General features: G+C 42.3%; 1 protein-coding gene across 1 annotated transcript in view; it reads left to right on the forward strand.

Moving 5' to 3' along the window:
- The window catches only part of ADARB1 (adenosine deaminase RNA specific B1), a 60,640-nt gene extending 39,631 nt beyond the window's left edge, over window positions 1–21,009 (forward strand). The window contains exons 6-11 of the mRNA XM_014891705.2: window positions 185–353; window positions 849–997; window positions 1,607–1,775; window positions 8,969–9,150; window positions 14,346–14,524; window positions 15,259–21,009. Of these exons, the coding sequence (XP_014747191.1) occupies window positions 185–353; window positions 849–997; window positions 1,607–1,775; window positions 8,969–9,150; window positions 14,346–14,524; window positions 15,259–15,435 (1,025 nt within the window). The 3' untranslated portion in view covers window positions 15,436–21,009. The remainder of the gene's footprint in view (window positions 1–184; window positions 354–848; window positions 998–1,606; window positions 1,776–8,968; window positions 9,151–14,345; window positions 14,525–15,258) is intronic.
- The last annotated feature ends 1,870 nt before the right edge of the window (window positions 21,010–22,879 follow it).

Genomic DNA, 22,879 nt, shown 5'->3' on the forward strand with positions numbered 1-22,879 from the left:
ACAGGGAGGTATGGCTGAGTGAAGCTTTTGTTTTAAAAAAATTATCAGAAGAAAAAGCTTTTTTTTTTTTTTTAAAGAAGAAAACAACCAAAAAAAATAGCCTTGTTTGGCTTCTGCAAGATGATCATTCAGTGCATTATTTGTGATGTTAAGTGCATCTCCTTCCTGAAATTTTGTTTTGCAGGTACAGATGTGAAAGATGCCTTGGTAATAAGTGTTTCTACAGGAACAAAATGCATCAATGGTGAATACATGAGTGATCGTGGTCTTGCATTAAATGATTGCCATGCAGAAATTATAGCTCGACGGTGTCTGCTGAAATTTCTCTACACACAACTTGAGCTTTACCTAAGGTAAGCTGGAGGAAAAAAGATGATGAGCTGATCCCACAGAGCTAAAAAGGTGTCTGTGGAAAACATCTGTCTTCATTATTTCAGTGTAAAGCACATGTCTTGTTGCATTAGGATGTTGAATTTAGAACTCGTGCCCGTTGCCCTCAAGTTTGAGTTGGATAAAACATTTATTTAGTGAGGTGTCAATCATGAGAGGGGAGGATGGGGAAAATAATTGGCAGTCATTTTGTAAACTGTAGATGTATAAATCTAAATGATATGAAGTGGGCTAAAGGTTGCTGATGTTTCATTTAAGTGTCTGAAAGCTCTTGGCATCTGGGATTGCCACAGGCTCTTTGTTTCCTGTCTCGATGGTCCTTTAATTTTGTTAATTGTCATAATTGTTAGATTTATATTATAGAATTTTCAGCCATCCTGTGTTTAAGTCTGCCCAGCAGCTTATGCCTATTTCCATGTTAATGTCAGTTTTGACTCCAGATTTCTTCTCTGTTTCAGCAATAAAGAAGATCAGCAAAAATCCATTTTCATCAGGTCAGAGCAAGGCGGGTTTAAGCTGAAGGAGAATGTGCAGTTCCATCTCTATATCAGCACATCTCCTTGTGGTGATGCTCGGATTTTCTCACCCCATGAAGCAGCACAAGAGGGTATGACAGCAGTCCTCTTCCACCCAAGGGAGCTTAAATTATTCTTGGGGCATGTACAAGCAGCACGGTTAAAATTTAGGTGTCTTCTTTCCTTTTAGCATAGAAGTGTGTTAGAAAAAGATCTCTTCCAAAAAAATCTGAGCTGTTCTTCCTCTGTGGTAGAAGCTCAGTATAGAGTGATGAGCCCTGTGGTCTTGAAGAGGCTGATGCTAACTGAGATAAGCCAGTGAGTCAGCAAGTATTCCTACAGAACTAACCATCCCCTTTCCCCGTTTCCATCCTTTAACAGCAATTCTCTGCCTGCCCCTTCCAAAGTCTGCCCATTAACTTCATTTTAACTCTGTAACACGCAGAGCAGAGCTCAAGAGCTGCCTGATTCCTACTGCTCCTTTGGTGAAAGCTTGGTTTAGCTGCAAGTGTGTTTTGGAGGGCAGCATTTGGGAGAGGTGTCTGAGGCTGCAGCTAAATTGCCAAGAGCAGTAGGAACTGTGATGCAAGCCAGCAGTAACTGCAGGCAAATACCTCACATCAGTCTTTCTTACTGTGATTCTAATGTGAAACCCTTTGGGAATGTTCCTCAGCTGATTCTCAGTGCTTTTTGTCCTCCAGACCAAGGGGACAGACATCCAAACCGCAAAGCCAGGGGACAGCTGCGGACCAAGATCGAGTCTGGGGAAGGGACCATCCCTGTGCGCTCCACCACCACTATCCAGACTTGGGATGGGGTCTTGCAAGGAGAGAGGCTGCTGACCATGTCCTGCAGTGACAAGATAGCCAGGTGAGACACTGAATGGTTGGTTTGGCTGCTCTCCATGTCACTGCTGAAGGTGGGCATAGGGCAAGGTGGAACGGCCTTAAGCTGAAGCAGGGATGGGTTAGATGGGATTTTGGGAAGAAATTGTTCCCTGTGAGGATGTGAGGCTCTGGCACAGGGTGCCCAGAGAAGCTGTGGCTGCCCCATCACTGGAAGTGTTCAAGGCCGAGGCTGGATGAGGCTTGGAGCAACCTGGACTGATGGCAGGTGTCCTGCCCATGGCAGAGGGGTGGAATAAGTTCATCTTGAAGGTCCTTCCAATCCAAAACCATCCTGTGATTCCTACAAGAGAGGAGGGGTGCATGGTACCCACGATGAATGTGCAGGGAATTGATGGGCTTATCTCACTGCTCAGACATAGTGTGAGGGTGGTTGTCACCCCTGTGATTCTTCACCTGCAATTGGTGTCAGACATTTTGCTGACTTCAGAGGCAAGGTGTAGTCATTCTGTATCATTCTAGCCACATCAAGTCATGACAGCTTTGTTTTGTATTTCTATCACTGGGGAATAACAGGGGAATGTTTTAGATTTTTTTCCTCTAAAGTAGTATAGCATTAGGAAAACAGTACAATAAATTTATTGCATTACTGACATCTGGATAGCTTCCTCTGGTGATACACATTCTTGCTCCATCATTGGAAATGTTCAAGGTCAGGTTGGATGGGGCTTGGAGCAACCTGGTCTAGATGAGTGTTCCTGCCCGTGGCGTGGGCTTGGAACAGGACAAATTTCAAAGTCCCTTCCAACCCAAACCATTCCATGATGGCAAAGGTTCCTACATTTCCCATGCACAGTTTAGATTTTTATTATTTTTTATGGTGAAAAGTGTCCCTGTTAAAAAAAATCCTAATTGATGGTCCCTTCTGGTTTTTACTCTAGAATTTTAATTGTTATTTAAATATCTTATTGAAATGAAATCTTTTATTTCCAGAACAATATTTTAATTTATGTTTCATAAAACTCCTTTTTTGTTGTTTTTTTTGACAAAGATGGAAAGATTTTTCTTGTTTGTTTTCACAGTCATAAATGGACAAAAAAATTCAGCAGTAGTATTCTTTAATAAGCATTGGAAGCATGGGAGAGCTGCAACATCATTTTTTAAAATGAGCCTATGTTTGCAGCCTTTGTGCTCTTGCAAAGTAGATGAGAAATGCCAAGTAATGATACTTTAGTTATTTTTAATAAAATGTATGTTATATATGCTTTAATTAAAAGAGCTCTGCTGTTTTCTCAAGTTGTCATTAGCCTGACTCAAAGTTTATTCAAGATAGTAAGTTGGAACTATTCTTGTGAACTGCATATGCCAAATGAAAAATAGAGGAGGAAGGTTATATAATGGCTTTGTTCCTTTAGTCTTGTCTCAAGTAATCAGCATCTCTCCTGAAGGAGAACATTTTATTTTATTTTAAATACTCCTAACATAAATGAATAGGGCCTTTCAGAAGCTAGGACAGGCAGCTGGGGAAAGGCAATTCTACAAAAATGACATTTCGGCTTCTATTATAATATTTGCAGTAAAATGCACCAAATACATTCCCCAGTTTCATGCCAGGGGCTTCTCCCAACCACTTGACTTGAGATTCTTGCCACATTCTTTTATCACATTGTCATTGCAATATATATATATATAAAAAAGCCAATTGTTGAGCTAGAACACATGTGACTCTTTTGTTGATTTTGTGTGATGCAGAGCAGACTCCATCTCTCACTTCCATAGCTAGCTGTCACCTCTCCCTGGGGCTAATGGGAATAATTTTGTTTGTGCCAGTGAAGGAAGCAAATAGACCCCCTTGACACAGAACAAAGACTGTATGACGGGTAAGGAGGCCCACATTTTCATCTTCTTTATTTTTTTTTTCTTCACATTGCCCTGATATGTTTTGTCCATTTATATTTGAAAGAATGCCTGGCTCCATAGTGCCCAGCACTCAGTCCTCCAGTATGCCTCAGACCCAGGAATTTCCCTTGAGCTTTCCCAAAGGTTCTCAGTCACAGCCTGGGCAAGATGTGGATAAATTTAGGGTGTGGGATTGCACTTGGATCTGAACTGCCTCATCTGTGTGGATTATCTGTGTAATCCCAGTTGCTGTCCCTAGCCTTTGAGTGCTTTGCAGTGTGCTGCCCAGCACCCTCCTAGACCTGGTAGGAGCATCCAAGAAAAGTTGTGAGAAATGTGGGAGGGCCACGAGTGTAATCTCACTTGGGCTGGAAGCATTAAAACAGAATTGTCCTGGTGTGTTAGAACTCAGTGGCTCTGCACAAAGCTCTTAGGGTGGTTTCTGACCAGAGTTAACATTAATATACATGCATTTGTTTTACATGTATCCTGGCCTGGTGCCATGGTGCTTCACAGTGTTGATTTTTGTCTTTTTACTTTTGATGTGTTTTTCTGCCCATATTTTTGGTTTCAAATAATTACTTACCTTCTCATTAAACGTTCCAGTTAATGGCTAACGTCCTGCTGAGAAGTACAAAATTCCTTTTCACAGAGTTTCTTAGAAAACCTCTAGAAACTGAAAAAAACTTTATAGGTTGAGTTGTTAAAAGGGAAGTCATTGGTGCTCTTCTACTTTAAAGAAAAGAGTTGTTATTTTATCTTACCTGCATCAGTAGTGCCTCAGTCAGGCCTCTTCAGGTGTAGTGCTCTTCTCTGCAGCTTTTGTAATACAATTTTGCTATAATAGGCAAAGGTGCTTCATGAAGATGTTTAAGTCATAAACTATAACATTTCAGTCTGCAGCAAATCCAGGTAATGCCAAAAAAGCTGGGACAGGTTGGAGCCCTGTGGTTGCCTGCCTCAGTGCAGCTACAAGGGGAAAACTTTTTCATGTCTATAACTGCAAATCTAAAATGGTGTTTGAAAAGAGCTGCTGTCCAAGACCAGAGACTTCCTGCACTTATGTTTTATAGTGTGGGCTGCTGACCCAGCCACTTGATTTAAAAGAATCTCTCACTCCTTGTAAAGATGCTGCTGCCTGTTTACAGCTGTGGCTCTTGAAGAGGAGTGGTCATAAAGAATTAATCTCTTTAGGAAACAAAGAGAAATCGGGTTTAAAGTTGTGCCTTTGGCATGGCAGAAAGCAAAGTGCTTTCTGGGACAGTCCTACATCTTCCACAATGACACTTTCTCTCACTTGAAATCACTTGCAAGTAAAAACTTGTGATAAACAAAATGCCAACTAAATGATTTTCATTTCTTCATAGTAATTGTTTATAAATAATCTTGATACAAGGAAGGTCTTTGAGCTGTAAACACTTGTCAGGTTTTGCCTTGTTTGAGTAGTTGTAGGAGACTCTTGTTTTCCTGAGATGAATTTTGACACCAGTTCCGTGTGGACACCATTGTGGAGCACACACAGTGACTCCCCTGCCCCATCCTGCTCTCTGCATAAAAATTAGTAACTAAGATATTTGATTTTAACATCAAGTTTTATGACTTACAGCTGTTAGCCTACCCCCCCCCCCCCTAATTCTATATTTTCTCTAAAATAATGTGAATACCAGAATTTCTGTACCTTTTGGGTTTGGAAAGTTCAGAGCAGAGTTTTTATCTGACATAAGTATTTTTAACCTGGTTTTATTTTTGGCAAGAGGTGCTACCAACACGCTGTGAAGGTGTTGCTGAGAGTTAAATTTTGCTTACCTTCTCATGTGTCAAGGGCTGTGAAACCAGCTGCATTTCATGAAGAAATCCACAGACGTTTTAGGAGTCCACTGCAAATACCCCTGAGCAGAAATGTGACAACACAGCAAGGAGGAGAGGACTCCTCTTGAGTTGGTGCAGCCTCTGGTTTCTCCACCCTCTTTTTTAGTGCAGTGTACTTGAGAACAGCAGAAATGTTGAGGAAGTGCACCCATCCTCCAGACTGCTAGGAACAAGATCTAGAGAAGTACATGTAGAATAAGAAAAGCAGTGAGTGTGATAAATGTATAAAATTCAGATTTCCCACTGAGGTCCTCATCTCTAAGGCATCAGGTGAGCACAGGACAGAGAGTGTCCTCTGTGTAAATTGACAGGAGTTGAACACAATTCATGTGAATTGATCTGCAAAGGCCAAGGTTGGGGTTGAGTCTGTAAAGTGTTGGGATGTACTGGTTTGAAGGAGCATTTCCCAACACTGTCCTTCTACTCCAACAGTGAAGGAATCACCATTAGCTGTACCCCAGCTCATATCAGGGCACCTGTAGTTAAGCATTGCAATTTAATTAGCAGAACACAAATCTTGGGGCTATTCATCCCAATCTAAGAGCTTGCACTTTAAATACCAGTTTTACTTCAAGGTAAAGCTTTTGAAGGTAGTCAGAGAAAATTCTTGTAGTAACTTAAAACCAGAACGCTCAGAATCTATTAAATACTGTCATAAGACAATTTTTTTTTTCTTACCCTAGACAAGCATTTCAGATTTTTCCACTGAGAAGGTTTACATAGGAATAGTTTCCTGCCTGCTTCCCTGGGTGTGCTTTCCCATCTGCAACTCTCTGCTTTGCATACCTTACTTCAGGCATTTCAGTATCTGTTCATGTGCTGCAGCATTCTGAATTCTGCTCATGTTTGTTCTTTAGCCCCCAGGTTTGGGTTTGTAAGCTACATTTAAGTCACTTAACTTATTTAACTCTATTCTGATACTGTTTTTAATGTGAAGAAAAAAAAGTCAATTGTTTTATTGCTCCGTTGTCAAGACAGCACTTATTTGAAGTTCTCTGTAGTGCATTTTGCTTTTTCTGCTCTGCCCTGCATGATTTGCAGTGAAAAATTTGGCCAGGCACTGGAACAGGCTGCACAGGGAAGTGATGGAGTGTCCCTGGAAGTGTCCAAAAGGTGTGTGGATGTGGCACCTGGGAACAGTAGTGAGCAGGGTTAGTGGTTGGACTTGATGATTTTAGAGGCTTTTCCAGCCGTAGTGATGATGTGATTCTTTTGGGTTTCAGGTTTATCTCGTCACTATAACCAGTTTCTGATGTAAGAACACATCTCTGTAGGGAAGTCTGTGTTCTTTTATTATAACAATGAGATTTAAAGCTAGTTTTATAACCTGACCACCACCCATCCTTGCCTGATGAATATTAAGAGTTTTGGCTGTAAGAGTGGTTTCTAGAGGCCCATTGCTGTGAGCCCAGCACGAGTGTGTGCTGCAGTGGCCAAGGATATTCAGCACAAGGCAGCAGAACAAGGCCTGTGCCCAGTAATACCAGTTCCTACAGTCCTCTTTGCAGAGGCTTGCTCAGCTGTCCTCACTCCTCCTCCTCCTCCTCTAACTGTTCACAAGACAAATGTCAGCTTTCATTTTCTGCACCAGAGAGGGTCATCGAGTGTGGGAGGAAACAGCAAAACACAAGTTCTGGAAATAGTGAAGTCAGAATAAGGAAAAGGGTCTGGCAGAGGGTTTATTTAGGAAGCAAGGGCTTGCCAGAAGAGTGCTTTGGCTTATTTTAAAATGTTTATCATCACTTAAGCACTGATCATGTAATGTAAAATGTGATGTGCCTTATCTGCAAACCTCAGTTTGCAATGCTCAGTCCTGAATTCTTTGCAAACGTTTCTTCCACAGCATTACCTGTGTCTGTAGCAGTCAGAAAGGCATATTGGTCCTGGGAAGCAGCAATTTTCACTTGATATCTTTACTCTGACACTTGGTTGCTGGTTGTGTTTTCAGTCTTATAAAAAATATGCCTTTAATCCATGTAAAATACACCTCATATACTAGCACAGTATTTTTACTCACTTATTAGGGCCAGCTTTTTTGGTGACAGGTGAGTAAATTAATGCATATTTCCTCCATTTTCATCATCAGTAAAGATATGCAAAGAAATAGTTTCTTTGCATGATAGTCTTTGTTTTACCATTTTTATATTAAACAAAAGAAACATGTTGCAAGTCCTGAAGCCAGCCTGTGTAGTTCAGTTACTGCAGAAGTTAAACAGTTGTGGTGTGGAGTTTCTAGTCTCAGAGGATGCTGATGTGTGGCCTGCCCAGCACAAGCTGCAAGAAGCACTGTTAGCAGCAGCTGAATTCCCTGTTTTCCTGGGAGAACCTTGCAGCCTGGTATAACATGGGCTCTTTAAAAGGACAGCCATTCTCTGGGAGGATGAGAGCTTTTGGTGTGCTCCTCTGTTTTATCCAAGCACTAAGGCAAACTTTTCCTGCTGCTTGTGTCTGGCTGTTCCAGCTGGACTCCAACTCCAGGTTAGACAGGAGCAACCTGGGGTAGTGGAAGGTGTCCCTGTCCATGGCAGGGTTTGAAACTCGATTATATTTAGGGTCCCTTCCAAGCCAAACCATTCTGAGATTCTAAGACTGAAATATGCTATTTCAATAGTGCCTCAGAACCAAGGCACTGAAAATACCCTGCAGGTTATGTTGAAATTATCAAAAGTATTTTGTGTGACAGAAACATTGAGAGCCAAAACTTTATCAAATGAACACAATTTAAAAAAAAAAAAATCAAAATCAGGATTTTGCTCCTAGGCATTCTATATCCCTGCCATTAGACCTGATCCAGTGTAAATCACAGTGCTCAGACAGGGATTTGTGTTTGAAATCTGTGCAGCAGCTAACAGGAGCAAAGACTGTATGCATTCTTTGTGTGTTTTCAGTTTTCATATTCGGTTTTGTCCCTGCCCATGGATATTGCAAGCCAGTGCACATGCCCTGTCTGTCAGCAGGATGTGGGCAGTTGGGCTAGGGTGTGAAGGACAGGCCTTTGCTTGTGGTAGTGAGTTATAGAGGTCTTGCAGACAATCCTTCTTGTGCTCTGGGAAGGATGCTCTTCTCCCTGCTGGAGGCATCAGCTGCTCTTTCTGGTGGAGAATCTCACAGTTTGGCTTTCTCCCAATGAATGATCCTGTCCATCTCTGGCATTAGAGTGCTGGAAAATGCATCACCAGACATGTTAGCAGGGGTACAAGTTACAGAGTCTCTGCTCCTGTTTTAGGTCATTTTACTCAGGATTACACTGAGTATCCCCTAGGCTGATCTCTGAAATTCTGGCAGGTGTCACAGCTTATGCTACCATGGTCATGTGCTGGTCAGGAGGAAGGGTTGAAAGTCTGGTCCATTGTGATTAACTGCTGTTATGTCTGGCAGATGTTACTTGTTCCATTAAAAAGAAAGTGTTTTTTTGTTTTTTGTTTTGTTTTGTTTTTCCCTCCCTCTTAGGTGGAACGTATTGGGTATTCAAGGAGCCTTACTTAGCCTCTTTGTGGAGCCAATTTACTTCTCTAGCATCATCTTGGGGAGTTTATATCATGGGGATCATCTATCCAGAGCCGTATACCAGAGGATAGCAGAGATAGAAGATCTACCACCTCTTTATACACTCAACAGACCTTTACTTAGTGGCAAGTATCTAATGGAGAAGGCCGTGCCGGTAACTAAGTCTGTTCCAGTAGCATTGTGATTTTTGTAGTTCTCAAAACCTTGCAAACTGTGTGCTGTGAGTAAACTGCTTGCTGCTTACAACAGACAAGTTGTGGTCAAAACAGAATACAGTCAGAAATACCATAGCAAGGAGCTTTAAAAGTTGGGAAGAGCTGGGGGATGAAACTTTGGATGAGTTTTCACATCATTCCTGTCTGGAGCATGCCCTAGGAAGATGTGAGCAGAGTTGAAGGCTTAGGGAAACCTCCTCCCACCTGAGGAATAGTGTGTTAGCACTCACTGTCACTTCTCTTGCATTGCAGATTTTTGCTGAGTGGTCCCTCCATCTAGCAGTATGCCAAGATAGACACACTTGGTTCTCAATTTTTAGGTCAATAATCAACTCAAAATGGATGGGGATAACACCTCACCTGTCTTAAATTCTAAAATGGCTCGTTACAGTAATGCTTTGAAAGCTTTCAAACTGAAACCTCATCCTCCCTCTCACTGAGTATATTGCTTTGTTCTGTAGAGGTTAGCTTTTGACATGTGTTTATTTTTCAGGGAAAAGAAAGCAGCTCATAATTTTAAAGCATGTTTAAAGTTTGACATGAATTTTTTAAAAAGATTTAGGGAGGGAATGGGGAAAAGGGCATTGTGAACAATGAGTATTTCTTTAGGTAAGACAGGTAATAAGGATTCCCTGAACTAGGATGTATAAAAATGTTAAATAACATATTTGTCCTTATATTAGCAAGTAGGTAACAGTTGCAACATTCTGTACCAAATATCTAAGAGTTTTATGGGTGTAGTAGCTGATGTATGGACTGTTTCTGCCTGATTTTGGGGAATTTTTATCAGTCCTTCAAGACAGCAGGTTTGCATCAGAGTGAGAAGCGTTTTTGTTATCCTTTTCACAGCATGTAACTGTAACTTGTCTTCTTGAAAATCATCTTTCTGCAATGGTGCCATCATCTATTTCCCATGAAATAGAGCCATCTGTTTAAACAGTTGAGTTGGGACTTGCTGTGCAGCAGAGAGAGTTTGGAAATGTTCTCAGCTGTTGAGTCTTCACAAAAATGCACTTCTTAAAAATGTGCAGAAAGGTTCTTTAGGAGGTTAGGCAGAAAACTATGTTCTATTTTCTTTTACTGGTTCAGTCTTGAAAGCTGATTTTCTGACCTCTGCTGTTAGATTCAGCTGGGGCATTCGTGCAGTTGTTTGTGTGCTTTTGGATTCACATATTTTTTACTGTATTCTTACCTAGAACAAGTGCAGCAGAAATACCTGTCTCCAGTTCTGTGTTCTTTCTTTTACCCCACACACACCCCTCTGATTTATTTCCACCAAGGGGATGAACTAGAACAGAAATACCTGTCTTGCCCCACTGTCCTGCCTGTTTAGCTGAGAAAGTACTATAAAAACAGGTTTTTGTCCTCTAATAAAGCAAATTTTTTGTCTGCTGGGGCACTTGCATTGTGTTTTATTTTGAAATAGTGTTTGCACTGCTAAAAATTCTTTTAATAATCTTTCTTTATAAGAGTTTTACTTAGACCTTTTGCCAGCAAATTGAATCATAGAATCCTTGAGGTTGTAGTAGACCCCCAGGATCATCACATCCAACCATTAGCCCAGCACTGCCCTGTCCACCACTGACACATCCCCATGTACTCAGTTCCAGTGGGGAACACACATACCAGAGCAGGTGTTCTTCAGCTGGGGGATGCAGGAAATGTGTTTTTTCATAGAAAACTCCCTCCTGTGCTGACTCTTGGAAGCCTTGGTTGCAGGGTCCAGCTTGTCAGGGTGCCTTTAGCACCCCAGCACTGAGGGCAGTTGGGCTTTTCCTGATTGAGCCACCCCACTTGAAGAGGAGACACTGTAAATTTCTAGAGTAATCTGAAAAAAAAATGATTTCTCAACCAGGTAGAGTGGGAGTGGTTGGATAAATCAGCCAATGTAAAGCTGCCCATCTGCAGAGTGACCTGCACAGACTCTCTTTGAGGGAGAGCCACTCTGGAGGTGGGCATGCAGGAGAAACCTGAGTCAGCTGCTGAGATCTTTGTATTTAAAATCCTTAACACATCTTTCATTTGTTCATTCCTGGTTCACTTTTTTGAAGTGGTTTTAACGTTTTGCCATCCCCAGCCTCCTTGAGTAAGGGCTGTGGAATGTGCAAAGGTTTGTGCAAAGGAATTTCCTTTCTGCTCATTTACTCAATTTGATGTTCCCCAGTGCTCTGTGAGATCCAGACCATAAGCAGTGGTCATGACACTCAATTTTCTGTACCTCTGAGATACTCCTTCCTACCTAAGTCCTATTTTTTGCAAGCTGAAGTGTCTTAGTCTACTTTGTTTTCCCTTGCACAATGGCCCTTTCACAGAAGGATCATTTTGCAGACCCATTTTTGTGCTGGTGAGACCAGGGCAGCAGCTGATATTCAGGGTAAAGCAGCAATACTAGTCTATGCAGTGGCATATCTTCTGTTCACTTCCTTGATCCTTCACTAATAATTCCTGACATTTACTTTGATTACTGCTGGTGATTGACCTGACCTTTTGGTAGAACTGAATATTAGAAACTAACATCTCATTCTCAACGCTAATATCAAGCTCCAAGTCGAGCACTCCTTGTGCAAGATTGCTTTGTTTTTTTTCCTAGGATGTGTTGCTTTATATTAATCTGTGAGGAATTTCATCTGCCTTTTTATTGCTTTTTTATCACCCAGTATGTGAGGTATTTTCTGCTTCTTTTTGCTATTGCTCCTCTTATTGCTGTTTAAAGATAATTTAGTATCATCAACAATCCTGCCTCAGTTTTTCCCCCCCCACATCCCAGATGTCTCCAGCTATGTTCACTCTTCCCAAAGAGACCATCTTTATCCAAGTGTTAATGAATTTGTTTTTAAGGTAGACAAAAGTAAATCCTTCAGCAGAAATTCTAGTGATTTTTTTTTTATTTGGCTTTTCCCTTGATACCTTATCCTCCTGTTCATATTGTTCTTCAACTTTCTATGTCCTTTTTAATGAAGCTTGTTTTAGCTCTCTCCTCAAAGAACTGTCAAACTTTATTATTTATATAAGCACTGGCACAAAGAGCAGTGACCTTTGCTTTTGTTTATTATATGTCTTTGTAATAATATGCAACAGTAAGTTCTGAGCAGTGTTCTCTTAAATTGCTTAAGTTCTATTAGTTTTCAAGGAAAAGTAAAATACTTTACTTTGTACCCTAAATTTCTTTTCTGTTTCTAATCTCAGCATACTGTGCTATATTCATGTCTAGAGTTTGAGGGGGAAGGTACAACCCACCTAAAGGTTTAGCAAATGCTTTGATTTTGAGATGACCTTTATTCCCTGTCCATGCTACTTGTTACTGACCATCAGGGACTCCTTTGACATCTCTACAGGGTTTTTGCATACAAATAAGCAGCTGAATGTGTTGTTATTAATTAAATCCATTTGAAATTCTAAATCTGGGTTGGTTTTGTTGTTTTTTTTTTAATTGATTAATTCATCAAAAACCAAGGAATGGTATTGCATAATTGCAGTGGAAATGTTGTGCATACTGGGTGTTCAACTTTCTCATCTTTATTTGATTTGTTTGTGGGACTGGTTGTGATATCCCAAGTGTTTTGGAGTACTTGATGACCTCTGTCTGATCCCTGTACTTGTTTATTAGTATATGGAATGAAAGAAGGTATTAGTATAGATGTCATTAAATTAAAGAAAAAAAAAAAGACAAAAAATTGTCATGTGGCATCAATTTCTTAGCATTTTTACCTCAGTACTTTTGGTAAAACCAACTTTCCTTCCAAATCTCAGTTTTTTCACCTTATATTTTAAGGAAATGGGGAATAGTAGGTTATTTTCTGTTATCATTCAGTTAATTATTTCTTATCAGTCATAGTGACAAGATTGATCCAAACCACGGGTAAAAATATAACCACTTCAGTGGTTTGTGTTTCAAAGGATTTTTTTTTTGTTTATGAAATTAGGAATTGATGATAGGAAGCAAACTGAATTTTGCAGAGTCGTTCTGACCTGCACACACTCAGTGCTGGGCCCAGAGGTGCCATGAAACTGAGCCAGGTGAGCCAGTCCTGCCCCCAGGTGCCCAGCTTTATTAGATTGTGTTCCAGGTATCAGCCAGAAATGCATCCTGCAGTGTTGATTGTATTCAATTTCCACAAATTCTTTAGGTTTTATTAAGTGTAGGACCTGGCTTAACAGTGGAGTAGACTTGAGATAGGTTCTTGGTGAGAGCTGCCTTAAAGTAAAAGTGGGGTTTTTATTGACCAGAAAGAGCAAATTGCCCTGGTGCTTTGTTCTCTCCTTGTGAGGTGACTGAGACACCCCTGGAATGTGTGAGGAGTCACCTGTGCATGGCAGCAGCTGCTGAGATCTTCGTTATGTATAGTCCATCTTTGAGCACCTGGGTTTTTTTTTATTCCAGTGGGGAATAAATCCTGCCCTAGGCAGGCAGCCAGGCTGGATTTGCACTTGGTTTAGACTGTGGTGGCTTTGCTTCTCCATCCCTGGAAATAGAGCCATAGTTGGAAGGTATCATCATTTAACACCTGAGCAGAGTGATGGGAGTCCTGTGGTTCCCTGTCTTTGGGCTCAGTGTGCAACACTGGGTGTGTGAAGTGGGGAGTCAGCTAGAACACAGTGGATTTATGCTGGGAGACCCACATGTCTGCCAGCTGTGGCTTTGTGCAGGGTGCTGAGGGTGGGGCTCACTTTCAGTCGAATCATGGGATGGTTTGTGTTGGAAGGGGCTGTAAAGCCCATCTCACTCCCCTCCCTGCCATGGGAAGGGACACCTTCCACTATCCCAGGTTGTTCCAAACCCCATCCAGCCTGGCCATGAGCACTTCCAGGGTTCATAGTTTCACATCCATGTGAATCCTATGAACTCCTGCCACAGAACTCTGCATGATCCCCTCTGCCAAGGAGGCTGCACACTTGCCCTGCTGGGAAGGACAGAACTAGAGAACACTTTAGCCCAAGTGAGAGTGACATGTCCACAGTGTTACCTCTGCGAGTCAATGAGAAATCTGCAGGAGAATGCCCCCAAAATAAAAGATCTGCTTCTTAGAGTGTTTATTCTCCAACAAAAAAACCAAAATTCAAGCATTTGTATTTATCATCATCATTAAACGTGACGTTTCTTTCAGGTATCAGCAACGCAGAAGCCCGTCAGCCAGGGAAAGCCCCAAACTTCAGTGTGAACTGGACAGTAGGAGACTCTGGCCTGGAAGTCATTAATGCCACAACTGGCAAGGATGAGATGGGCCGTGCGTCACGGCTCTGCAAGCACGCCTTCTACAGCCGCTGGATGCGCATCCACGCCAAGGTACCGCTGCCAGGGGGGCGAGTTGGCCGCTTGTGACACCTCACTGAGATTCCTGCATGTGCCTTCTGTACTCAGAAACCTCTGTGTCAGCCTGTTCAAGCCAAGCCTCGTGTCAGAACCACAGAATCGTTAAGGCTGGAAAAGACCCTTAAGATCATAGAGGCCAGCCATCAATGCAGCACCACCACCATGTTCGCATTAAACCGTGTCCTCTAGCACCACATCCTCACATTTTTTTAAGATTTCCAGGGTTGGTGACCCCACTACTTCACTGGGCTGCCTGTTCCAATGTTTTACAGCCCTGACAGTGAAATTTTTTTTCCTAATATCTAATCTAAACCTCCCCGGGTGCAACTTAAGCCAGGTAGCTGCTTCTCCATGCAGTAACAGAGAAGAAGAATGTGTTTGTTAACTTAGTCTTTAATGTGATGATGTCTGGTCCAAAATGCAAATTCCTTGGTTTATAGCTGAGTAAGCAAAGGATGCTGTCTCCTTTGAGAGCTTGCCTTTGCATTTTAATTTATTTGGAAAGATAATCCCATTTTCACTGCTGAGGATTCACTCTCTACTCTCAGAAAGCTTCCAGGAAGAATGTCAGTGGCTTTTTGTCCTCAATGTTTTGTTTGATAGATCCTTTCCTTGTTTTATTGTTGGCTGTTTAAATAACTCAGTCACTCTGGTATGTTTGGCTTTAACAGGGTCTTGTCTCTCTCCTTTTGTCTCTCACCCCACAGCTTTCCTCCAGCTTGCGCTCAAAGATCCTCAAGCCCAACCTGTACCACGACACCAAGCAAGGAGCCACTGAGTATCAAACTGCTAAAGAGTGTTTGTTTAAAGCATTCCTGAAGGCAGGACTTGGAGCCTGGGTGGAGAAACCCATAGAACAGGATCAGTTTTCTCTCACAGTCTAATTCACAAACTGCACATCACTTTGGAAAGGGAGTTGTTCTGGAGATTCCTGGTGTCCAGCATTGCTTTCTGGCATCTCCACAGCCGTCAAAACATCTTTCTGCTCTTGGAGTTGGGTTTCTTTGGGTTTTGTTTGAAACTTCACAGTAGCTGTTTCTGTTTGCCTAAGTGTTGAAACTCAATGATGATCCAACACATAATTGTATATTTTGTTATAGGAAAGTAATTTCTGGTGTATTTCTAGAAATACTTTTACTGTAGAAAACTTGCAGTAAGGCTGTCCTTACTGTATACAATGACTCATTTTTTCTGGGTTAAAATAATTTCTTTTTTAATTCAATGTCATCAAGTGCATGAAGAAATTAATAGTTTCTCTAGGTTTTACACCACACTTTTAGGAAGTAGCTTAATTTTTAAAAAAGAAAATAGGTGACAAAGCTGATTCTACTCCTCTGCTAACTTGTTTTTCAACTGCAGATATTTTTAGTACATAGACCACAGAGCCAGAATGGAGTCTGGACAGCTAGTTTTTTCCCAATTCCTTGCTCTTTAAAACCAGCTGCTGAAAATTTCATGTCTTTGATGTATGTATTTATTAGTCTGTGAGCCAGTTTTTAACGTGCAGCTTTTTATTCTGTTTTTAAAAATACATTTACCTCCCATTTATACCCATTGTGAAGTCTTCATTTTTTTACCATTGTAAACTGGAAACAGCAAAATAATTATTTGTAAGTTAAGAAGTTTAGTCTATAACATACAGAAGCCTGTTTAGAAGTAGGTGATTTGTGTATCCCAGGAACTCACCCGAACACCATCTGAACTGTAACAGCAATGTAACAGCTTTAAAAAATTCTGCTCATTTTAAGGGCACCAAGCCTGAGTTGCCAAAACCAGTCACTTGTTGGGTATTAATTGCTCTCCTCTAGATGCTCTTGTCACAGAGAAACCAGTTCTTAAAAGTTATTTCCTGTGAGTTATATCTGCTTTCAGTCAAATTGTTGTCTGAGATTCTCTTGCCTTTACATGTGTGATGGGCATCATGAAGCTAATTAGGTAAGTTGCTCTCAAATGTGTGTCCATCCATTTTGACTCTTCCTTTAAAAAGTATTGTTCCTGAAGGTGTGGACACTTGTGCTTTATGTGCAAATGTAAGATGGAAGCGAGATATTGAGGTTTGATTAACTGCTGTGTAGAAGGAGCACGTCAGCAAGTCCTTGGGGTGTGGAAGACTTGGATGTAAACCCACTTCTGGCCAATCCAGTCACGAAGGCTAAGGCATTTCTGCTCCAGTAGGAACCTGTTCTCAACTTCAGAACCTGAGCAGGCCTGAAAATCACTTGTGCTTTAGTTGAAGTCTCTGGGTTCATGTCTTTGGGAGGAAGACACCGAGGTGCAAACAGTACATTTGGGTGATACTGTGGATAACAGCAAGCATTCCTCTGGGAAAGCAAGAGAGTCTGTGACCCAGGGCTCCCCTCAGGGAATTGATGCTTCTAGAGGTTACTGCTGGGGGAAGAAGCTGCAGGAGAAGGGCTGGATTCATTCACCCTGGTGGTGGCTTCTCATGAAAGCTGAGAGCACTCCCATGGCCTCTGCAGGCCCAGCAAGGCTCTTGGAGTCATTGTGCAAATGTAGACTGACATCTTCCAAAACAAAAAGGAATTCATTTGTATGTGGTCAGATTTTACAAGCACTGGGACACCAGCCTTTGGGATTGACTTTGTCTTGGTCACATTGCACAAGTTCTGTTTGGGGCTGTAGTTGAGTGTGTGAACATGTTTCTGCAGGGTTCAGGAAAAGATGTTTCCTTGTGTGTGTTTCCTTGGAGTCATTACTGATGTCAGGTGAAATGCACATTTTTAAGGGACTCATTCAAAAGTTGGTGTCTCTCTGAATTTTTTTTTTCAGGAAAGTAGTAGCTCAAACTATTTTTTTTATGAAGTTAAAAATATTAAAAAAAAATATTTAAATAGTATTATAGACATAGTTTTTTAGCTGTTGGAATGAACTATTAACTTTAAACTGCAATGGATATACGTTCCATGCCAAAATCTTTTGATGAAGGAGTGGTGTCAGGTTATTTATGAGGAAGAGTTCTCTTGTTGGTAATTCTGGGATTTTTTACAAAGAAGTTTTCCAGGGTTGTGTACAATCCTGTCTGTCTTCCGGGAGTCAGTAAAATATTGCTTGGCTTCCTTCAATCCCTTGTTCCTTTTAGTGCACTTCACACGTGGAAGGAGGTAGGGAGAGTTCCTTGGAAATCACTGTCACTGAGCAAGGAGGGGTAGCAATGTATAGAATCTCAAGTGGCTGCAAAAGACAAGACAGCTCAGCCTCTGGAGCTGCCAAATTTTATAGGAGACCAGCTTTTGGAGGCTGAGGGCTCTGGAAAGCCTGGCCTGGGTAGGAAAGTTATACTGCTGCTCTGGGAGCTGCTTCCATTCTTTTACTTATTTTTTTCTCCCTTATATTTGATTGAATATTTATATAATTATTTTGATTGAATATTTACATAATTATAATTGAGTATTGTCTCAGGATCTTCGAAGGACTTAGAGTAACAACTTTAATGTTGATGAATACTTGAAATTGAATTTAAGGTGTTTTTTCTCCAGCTGGCAGTCTGGCTTGTAGTAAAGTTTTATAGGTTAGGTAAATAGATAATTTTAAATATAGATGTTTTAAATATATATATATATATGTTCTGCAGGATCATTTTAAGAAAATCTGGGCCTAAAGGTTAACACTTGAAATCTTACTTATGGCTGTACTCAGGACCTGGTAATAACTGTAGATTTTTCTTATAGATTGTGTGAGTGTTAATGTGTGTAGGAGCTTGTTGGCAGTGGGGATGTCCAGCTGGCTCTTCCCCCTGGAACAGCTGGTGATGGGAACAGTGACTCTGCTGTCCTAGAGATTTACTACAGTGGGGTCTCTGTACAGCTGGCAATTCTCATTTTCTCCTTGTCTTGGAGAAATCTTTCCATGGCTGGTTACTACACAGGAAGCTGGAGTAGAATGTTTTTATGTGTGGTTCCTCTAAATCTAAAAGAACTGGCAGCTGAAAGGCTCAGGATCATGGAATTGGTGTTGAATTTCATCAGTTCTGGAGGCAGGCTGGGAGAGCTGTGGCTGTTCACAGAAGAGAAGGCTCTGGGCAGACCTTGGAGCCCTTCCAGTGCCTAGAGGGGCTCCGAGAGAGCTGGAGAGTCAGGACAGGAGGCATGGCTACAAATTAATGGAGGTTAGATTTTGTCTGGAGATTGGGAAGAATTTTTTCCCTGTGAGGGTGGTAAGACCCTGGCACAGGGTGCCCAGAGCAGCTGTGGCTGTCCCATCCCTGGGAGTGTCCAAGGCCAGGTTGGACAGGGCTTGGAGCAACCTGGGATAGTGGAAGGTGTCCCTGCCCATGGCAGGGGGTGGAACTGGATGAGCTTTGAGGTCCTTCCAACCCAAACCATTCCATGATTTTGTGATGTCCAAGAGTCCATGTAGCCAAGGGAAACCCCAAACTCACTGTGCTCTCAGGGCAAATATGCACAAGTTGAAGCTGTTGGTTCAGAGTGTTTGGGAGCATGAGGCAGAGCCTGTGTCATGGAGTAGTGCTGCCTTTGGAAACCAAGCTGTGGTTTTAAAAAAATTACCAGCCAGGAATTGAGAATGTGTTCTCAGAACTGCTTAGTCATGGTCACCACATAATTAAAATTTTAGGTTAAGTATCAGCAGTTTTCAAAATAGTTTTATTTCCATTCCTTAAATTAATGTTTGGAAGGCTCATGCTTGCAGAGAAGCTCTACTTTGAATTCTTTCCAATTTCATCATCATTAACTGTCCACTGTGAAAATTATCCCAAAGTTTACTGAAAAGGAAGGAGAGTTGCAATTCAGGTATAGAGTCAGAACAAAAATGTCTCATGTTATTTAAAACCTAAACTCCCACAGAAATAAAATGTATAAAATATAACTGTTCTGTCTCAGAATCACTGCGTGGTTTTTGTTGGGTTTCTTTATCCATTTATTTCTTTATTTTCTAATACCAAGTATTTTCAGATGGGCTTAAATGTTTCCACTTTGCCTTTGTGTGTTCCTGTTGGGAGAGGAGATGGTGTTTATTTCTGGGGCTAGTGCTAGCAGAGGCACAGAGGTTTTGATAAGACCACAAGGAGGGATTTTAGAAGGGATGCTGAAATTGGTGCCCCAGGGCTGGAAGGGGGAAGTTTCCTGGGCTTGTTCCTTGTCCCTGCTGGTGGCTCAGTGGGATGGATGTGCTGCAGCTCGTGCTGAGTCAGCCTCTGATGGAAACAGGAGGAGGAGAGAGAAATAGAAATTGCTGGTTTCTAATGTAGAAATGATGGCCTGGGATGGGGATTTTGTTGGAGAGGCTCTTGGGCTGCAGGCACAGGGAGCATGGACCAAAGGAATTGCCCACCTGGCAGCAGGTGCTCCCAGCCACTGCTTTTCCCAGAAATGTCACAGCTCGGGTGAGATGCACCAGCTGTGTGTGTACATCTGAGGCTTTCGAGGTTCATTGGGCTTGCTGCTCTTCCTTTATGCAAACAATTGGAATATTTGCAGCAATTTTGGGTTGGTTCCCCATGAGAGGAAGTTGTGTGGGTCTCTGGGCAGGCAGGCTTGGTGTTTGGAGCTGCAGGATGGGGGAGGTTCATCCCTAGGCAGGTGTTTGTCCCTAAAACACACCTGGGGGGATGAACTCAGGAGTGTTCCCTCAATGCATCCATGTGGTGCTTCCAATAAAGCTGCTTTTTCCTTCGTTTCTGTCTAGCTGGGAATAATGCAAACCAATCACTGGGGGGCTGGAATCCTGGACCTGGCAGGGTACACACGTTACTTGTTGGGTCATGTCAATGCACTGTGTTTTTTCAGAACCTTTCAGCCAAAGGCCTGTCCCACTGCCCGTTAATGAATGGCCTGTTAATTGCACCAACAGCATTTGTGTCTGCAGCAATGAGTTCTGTGGGTAGCTGTGTTCTGTTTTCTTCAGTCATTCCAGGAAAGAGGAATTGAGAGCCATGTTTGCAGCCAGCCTCAGCAGATAGAACAGTTTATGTTCTCTGGAGGGAAAGATCCACAGTTGGTGTCACTGCCGTGTTTTTATGTTTTTAGTCTCTTCATCACTATCATACCAATATCATTTTTGTTGCAGTTTGGCTGAGATGTCCTCAATAAGTTTAAGATCCAATGTGTGTGTGTGTGAATATGCATTTATACATACATATGTATAATACTGCTGTATATTATTTGCATTAAGCAGTTACTCCTCCCCAGTCTCCCTGTGTGATAGTGTGAATACATGGGTTTTACCTGCCTGGTGTAAGGTTATTAAAGAACACTCTGATACTGTCCTTGGCACTTTCATAATCCCAAATTTGAAGAGGAGACCTCGTTATACCTCTGGTTTGTTGCTTTCTTTCCAGCATTCTTGTCCTTTTCCCGGTGTCACTGCTGAAGCACAACCCCTTGGTCGATTATTTTAAGCAATGACTGTTTTGCATACTACCTTGCTTTGTTTAAGTAATGTTTGTACAGAGATTTCAAAATATAAAGAGCTATATAATTGCTAAGTTTCATTATTATTTTTTTCATATCAGTGTTGCTAGTGACAGCAAAACATTAAGTGAAACATCACAAAATACTGTGCATGTCCTTAAGGTGGTGGTTTTGGTTACATCCCGAAGAGCTGGTAAGAGCATGGGCAAGGGGAGGGCAAGTGACAGGTCTGTGACTCCAGTGTAGACACATGGCCTGTGTCAGGGTCTGAGAAGGGCTGTGCCACCTCTGGTGTGTTTTAAAACTGGCATTTTGCACTCAAATCCCAGGTGGGATCCTCAAAACCCGTAGGTGGCCACCAGGGTTATCAGCCCAGCATGTGTCTGCCCATGGGGGGATCTGGGAGCCCCATGGGGTGCCCAAGGAGGGGACCCAGCTCCCCAGTGCTGGGACACCTGATGGGCACCTTCAACCAGCACCTGTCCCAGCAAAGCAGGAAGGTCTGGTCCAAATGTGCTGCTCCTGCATCCTTGCTCTAAGGATGCCTCTGGAGAATCCTGTTGTAGTGAGTTATCAGAAATGCCAGCTCGCATCCAGGGCTGCGGCAGGGCAGGGCAGGGAGCCACCCACACCTGCCCCCTCTGGGTCTGGGAACCCACCCTGGAAGCAGCACCAACTTACCTTGCATAGAAGAAACACAGCTTAAAAAAAGGTCCAGGACAGTTCTGCTGCACAGCCTTCTTGTTGTGGGACTATCATAGATAGCAGCCTTCAGGCTGGAATTTGTTGTCCCCATCATCTGGCACATCAGATCAATTTCTGATTGGGAGCAGGAGTAAGATGGGAGGTCCTTGCATGGGTGATGCCCCTGTTTTGGAAAGACCTCTTGTAAGCTCCAATGATCCTTGTGGGTCCCTTCCAACTTGGAATATTCTGTGACCTGTGGGTATGGTGCTAAGTTTAAATGGATTTTTATTTATTTTTTTTTACTCTCTCATCTCTATCACAACTTTATGGAAAATTTGGGCTCTGAATTTCAGTTCAAGCCTCTGCAAATGGGCAGAGTCACTGCAGCTTGCCCCTGCCATAGCAGTAACACAGAGGTGTGACCTGCTGGTGCTGCTGCTGATTCGGCTCTTCCCACTGAAACATCAGCCCAGACATGAGTACTTCAGCTGCTGAAAACGTCAATTATTTCCCTACCAGAGCCTGCACCGAAGTGGGGTCTGTAAACCAGGAAATTTGCATGCCAGGCCAAATCCAGTATTTATGAGGACATGGCCATCTGCCTGCAGTGATGGCCCAGCTCGTGGGTGCACGGAGTTGTTCAGATAAAGATAATAAAGATGCTGCTCTGTAACAGCAGTAAACAGGCAGCTGTTTGAGATGCCTCACAGCAATGATTGCATGCTTTTGGAAAACAAACCAATATCGTCCCAGGCAGGAGAGGCATCAGCTTGGCAAGTGTGCCAGCATTTGAAGAAGACAATTTGGCAGCATTACTGCTGCAGCCACTGGGATTTCTGCCATGGGGGCAAACAGCCTTTGGGACAGTTTTTTTTGAAGATGGGAACCTATGAGCTGACCCTAAAAGGGATCCAAGGGATGTCAATGAGAGGTAAATACTTTGAGGAGGGCTATTCCTACAGGAATCAAACTACAGTGATGACCCATCACACTCTTAGAGGACAGCAGAGGGTGAGATCTGTGGCTGCACATTGCACCTCTCAATTAATTCAGATTCCTCTTCTCACATGGCCCCACACCACTGAGCCTTCCTAGAACCCAGCAGGGTTGTACTCCTCTTTTTGCAGAAAAAAAAAGGATATTCATCCCCATGTCTTCAATGGCTGGAAATGCTTCAATCTCTCATAAGCTACAGCGTGGTGAACCTCAAGAGGCATTTTCCTCCTCGGATGGCTGTGCTGACGGATTTTTA

This window comes from Sturnus vulgaris, chromosome 7 (assembly GCF_052056855.1).
Source record: "Sturnus vulgaris isolate bStuVul1 chromosome 7, bStuVul1.hap1, whole genome shotgun sequence".
Lineage (NCBI taxonomy): Eukaryota > Metazoa > Chordata > Aves > Passeriformes > Sturnidae > Sturnus > Sturnus vulgaris.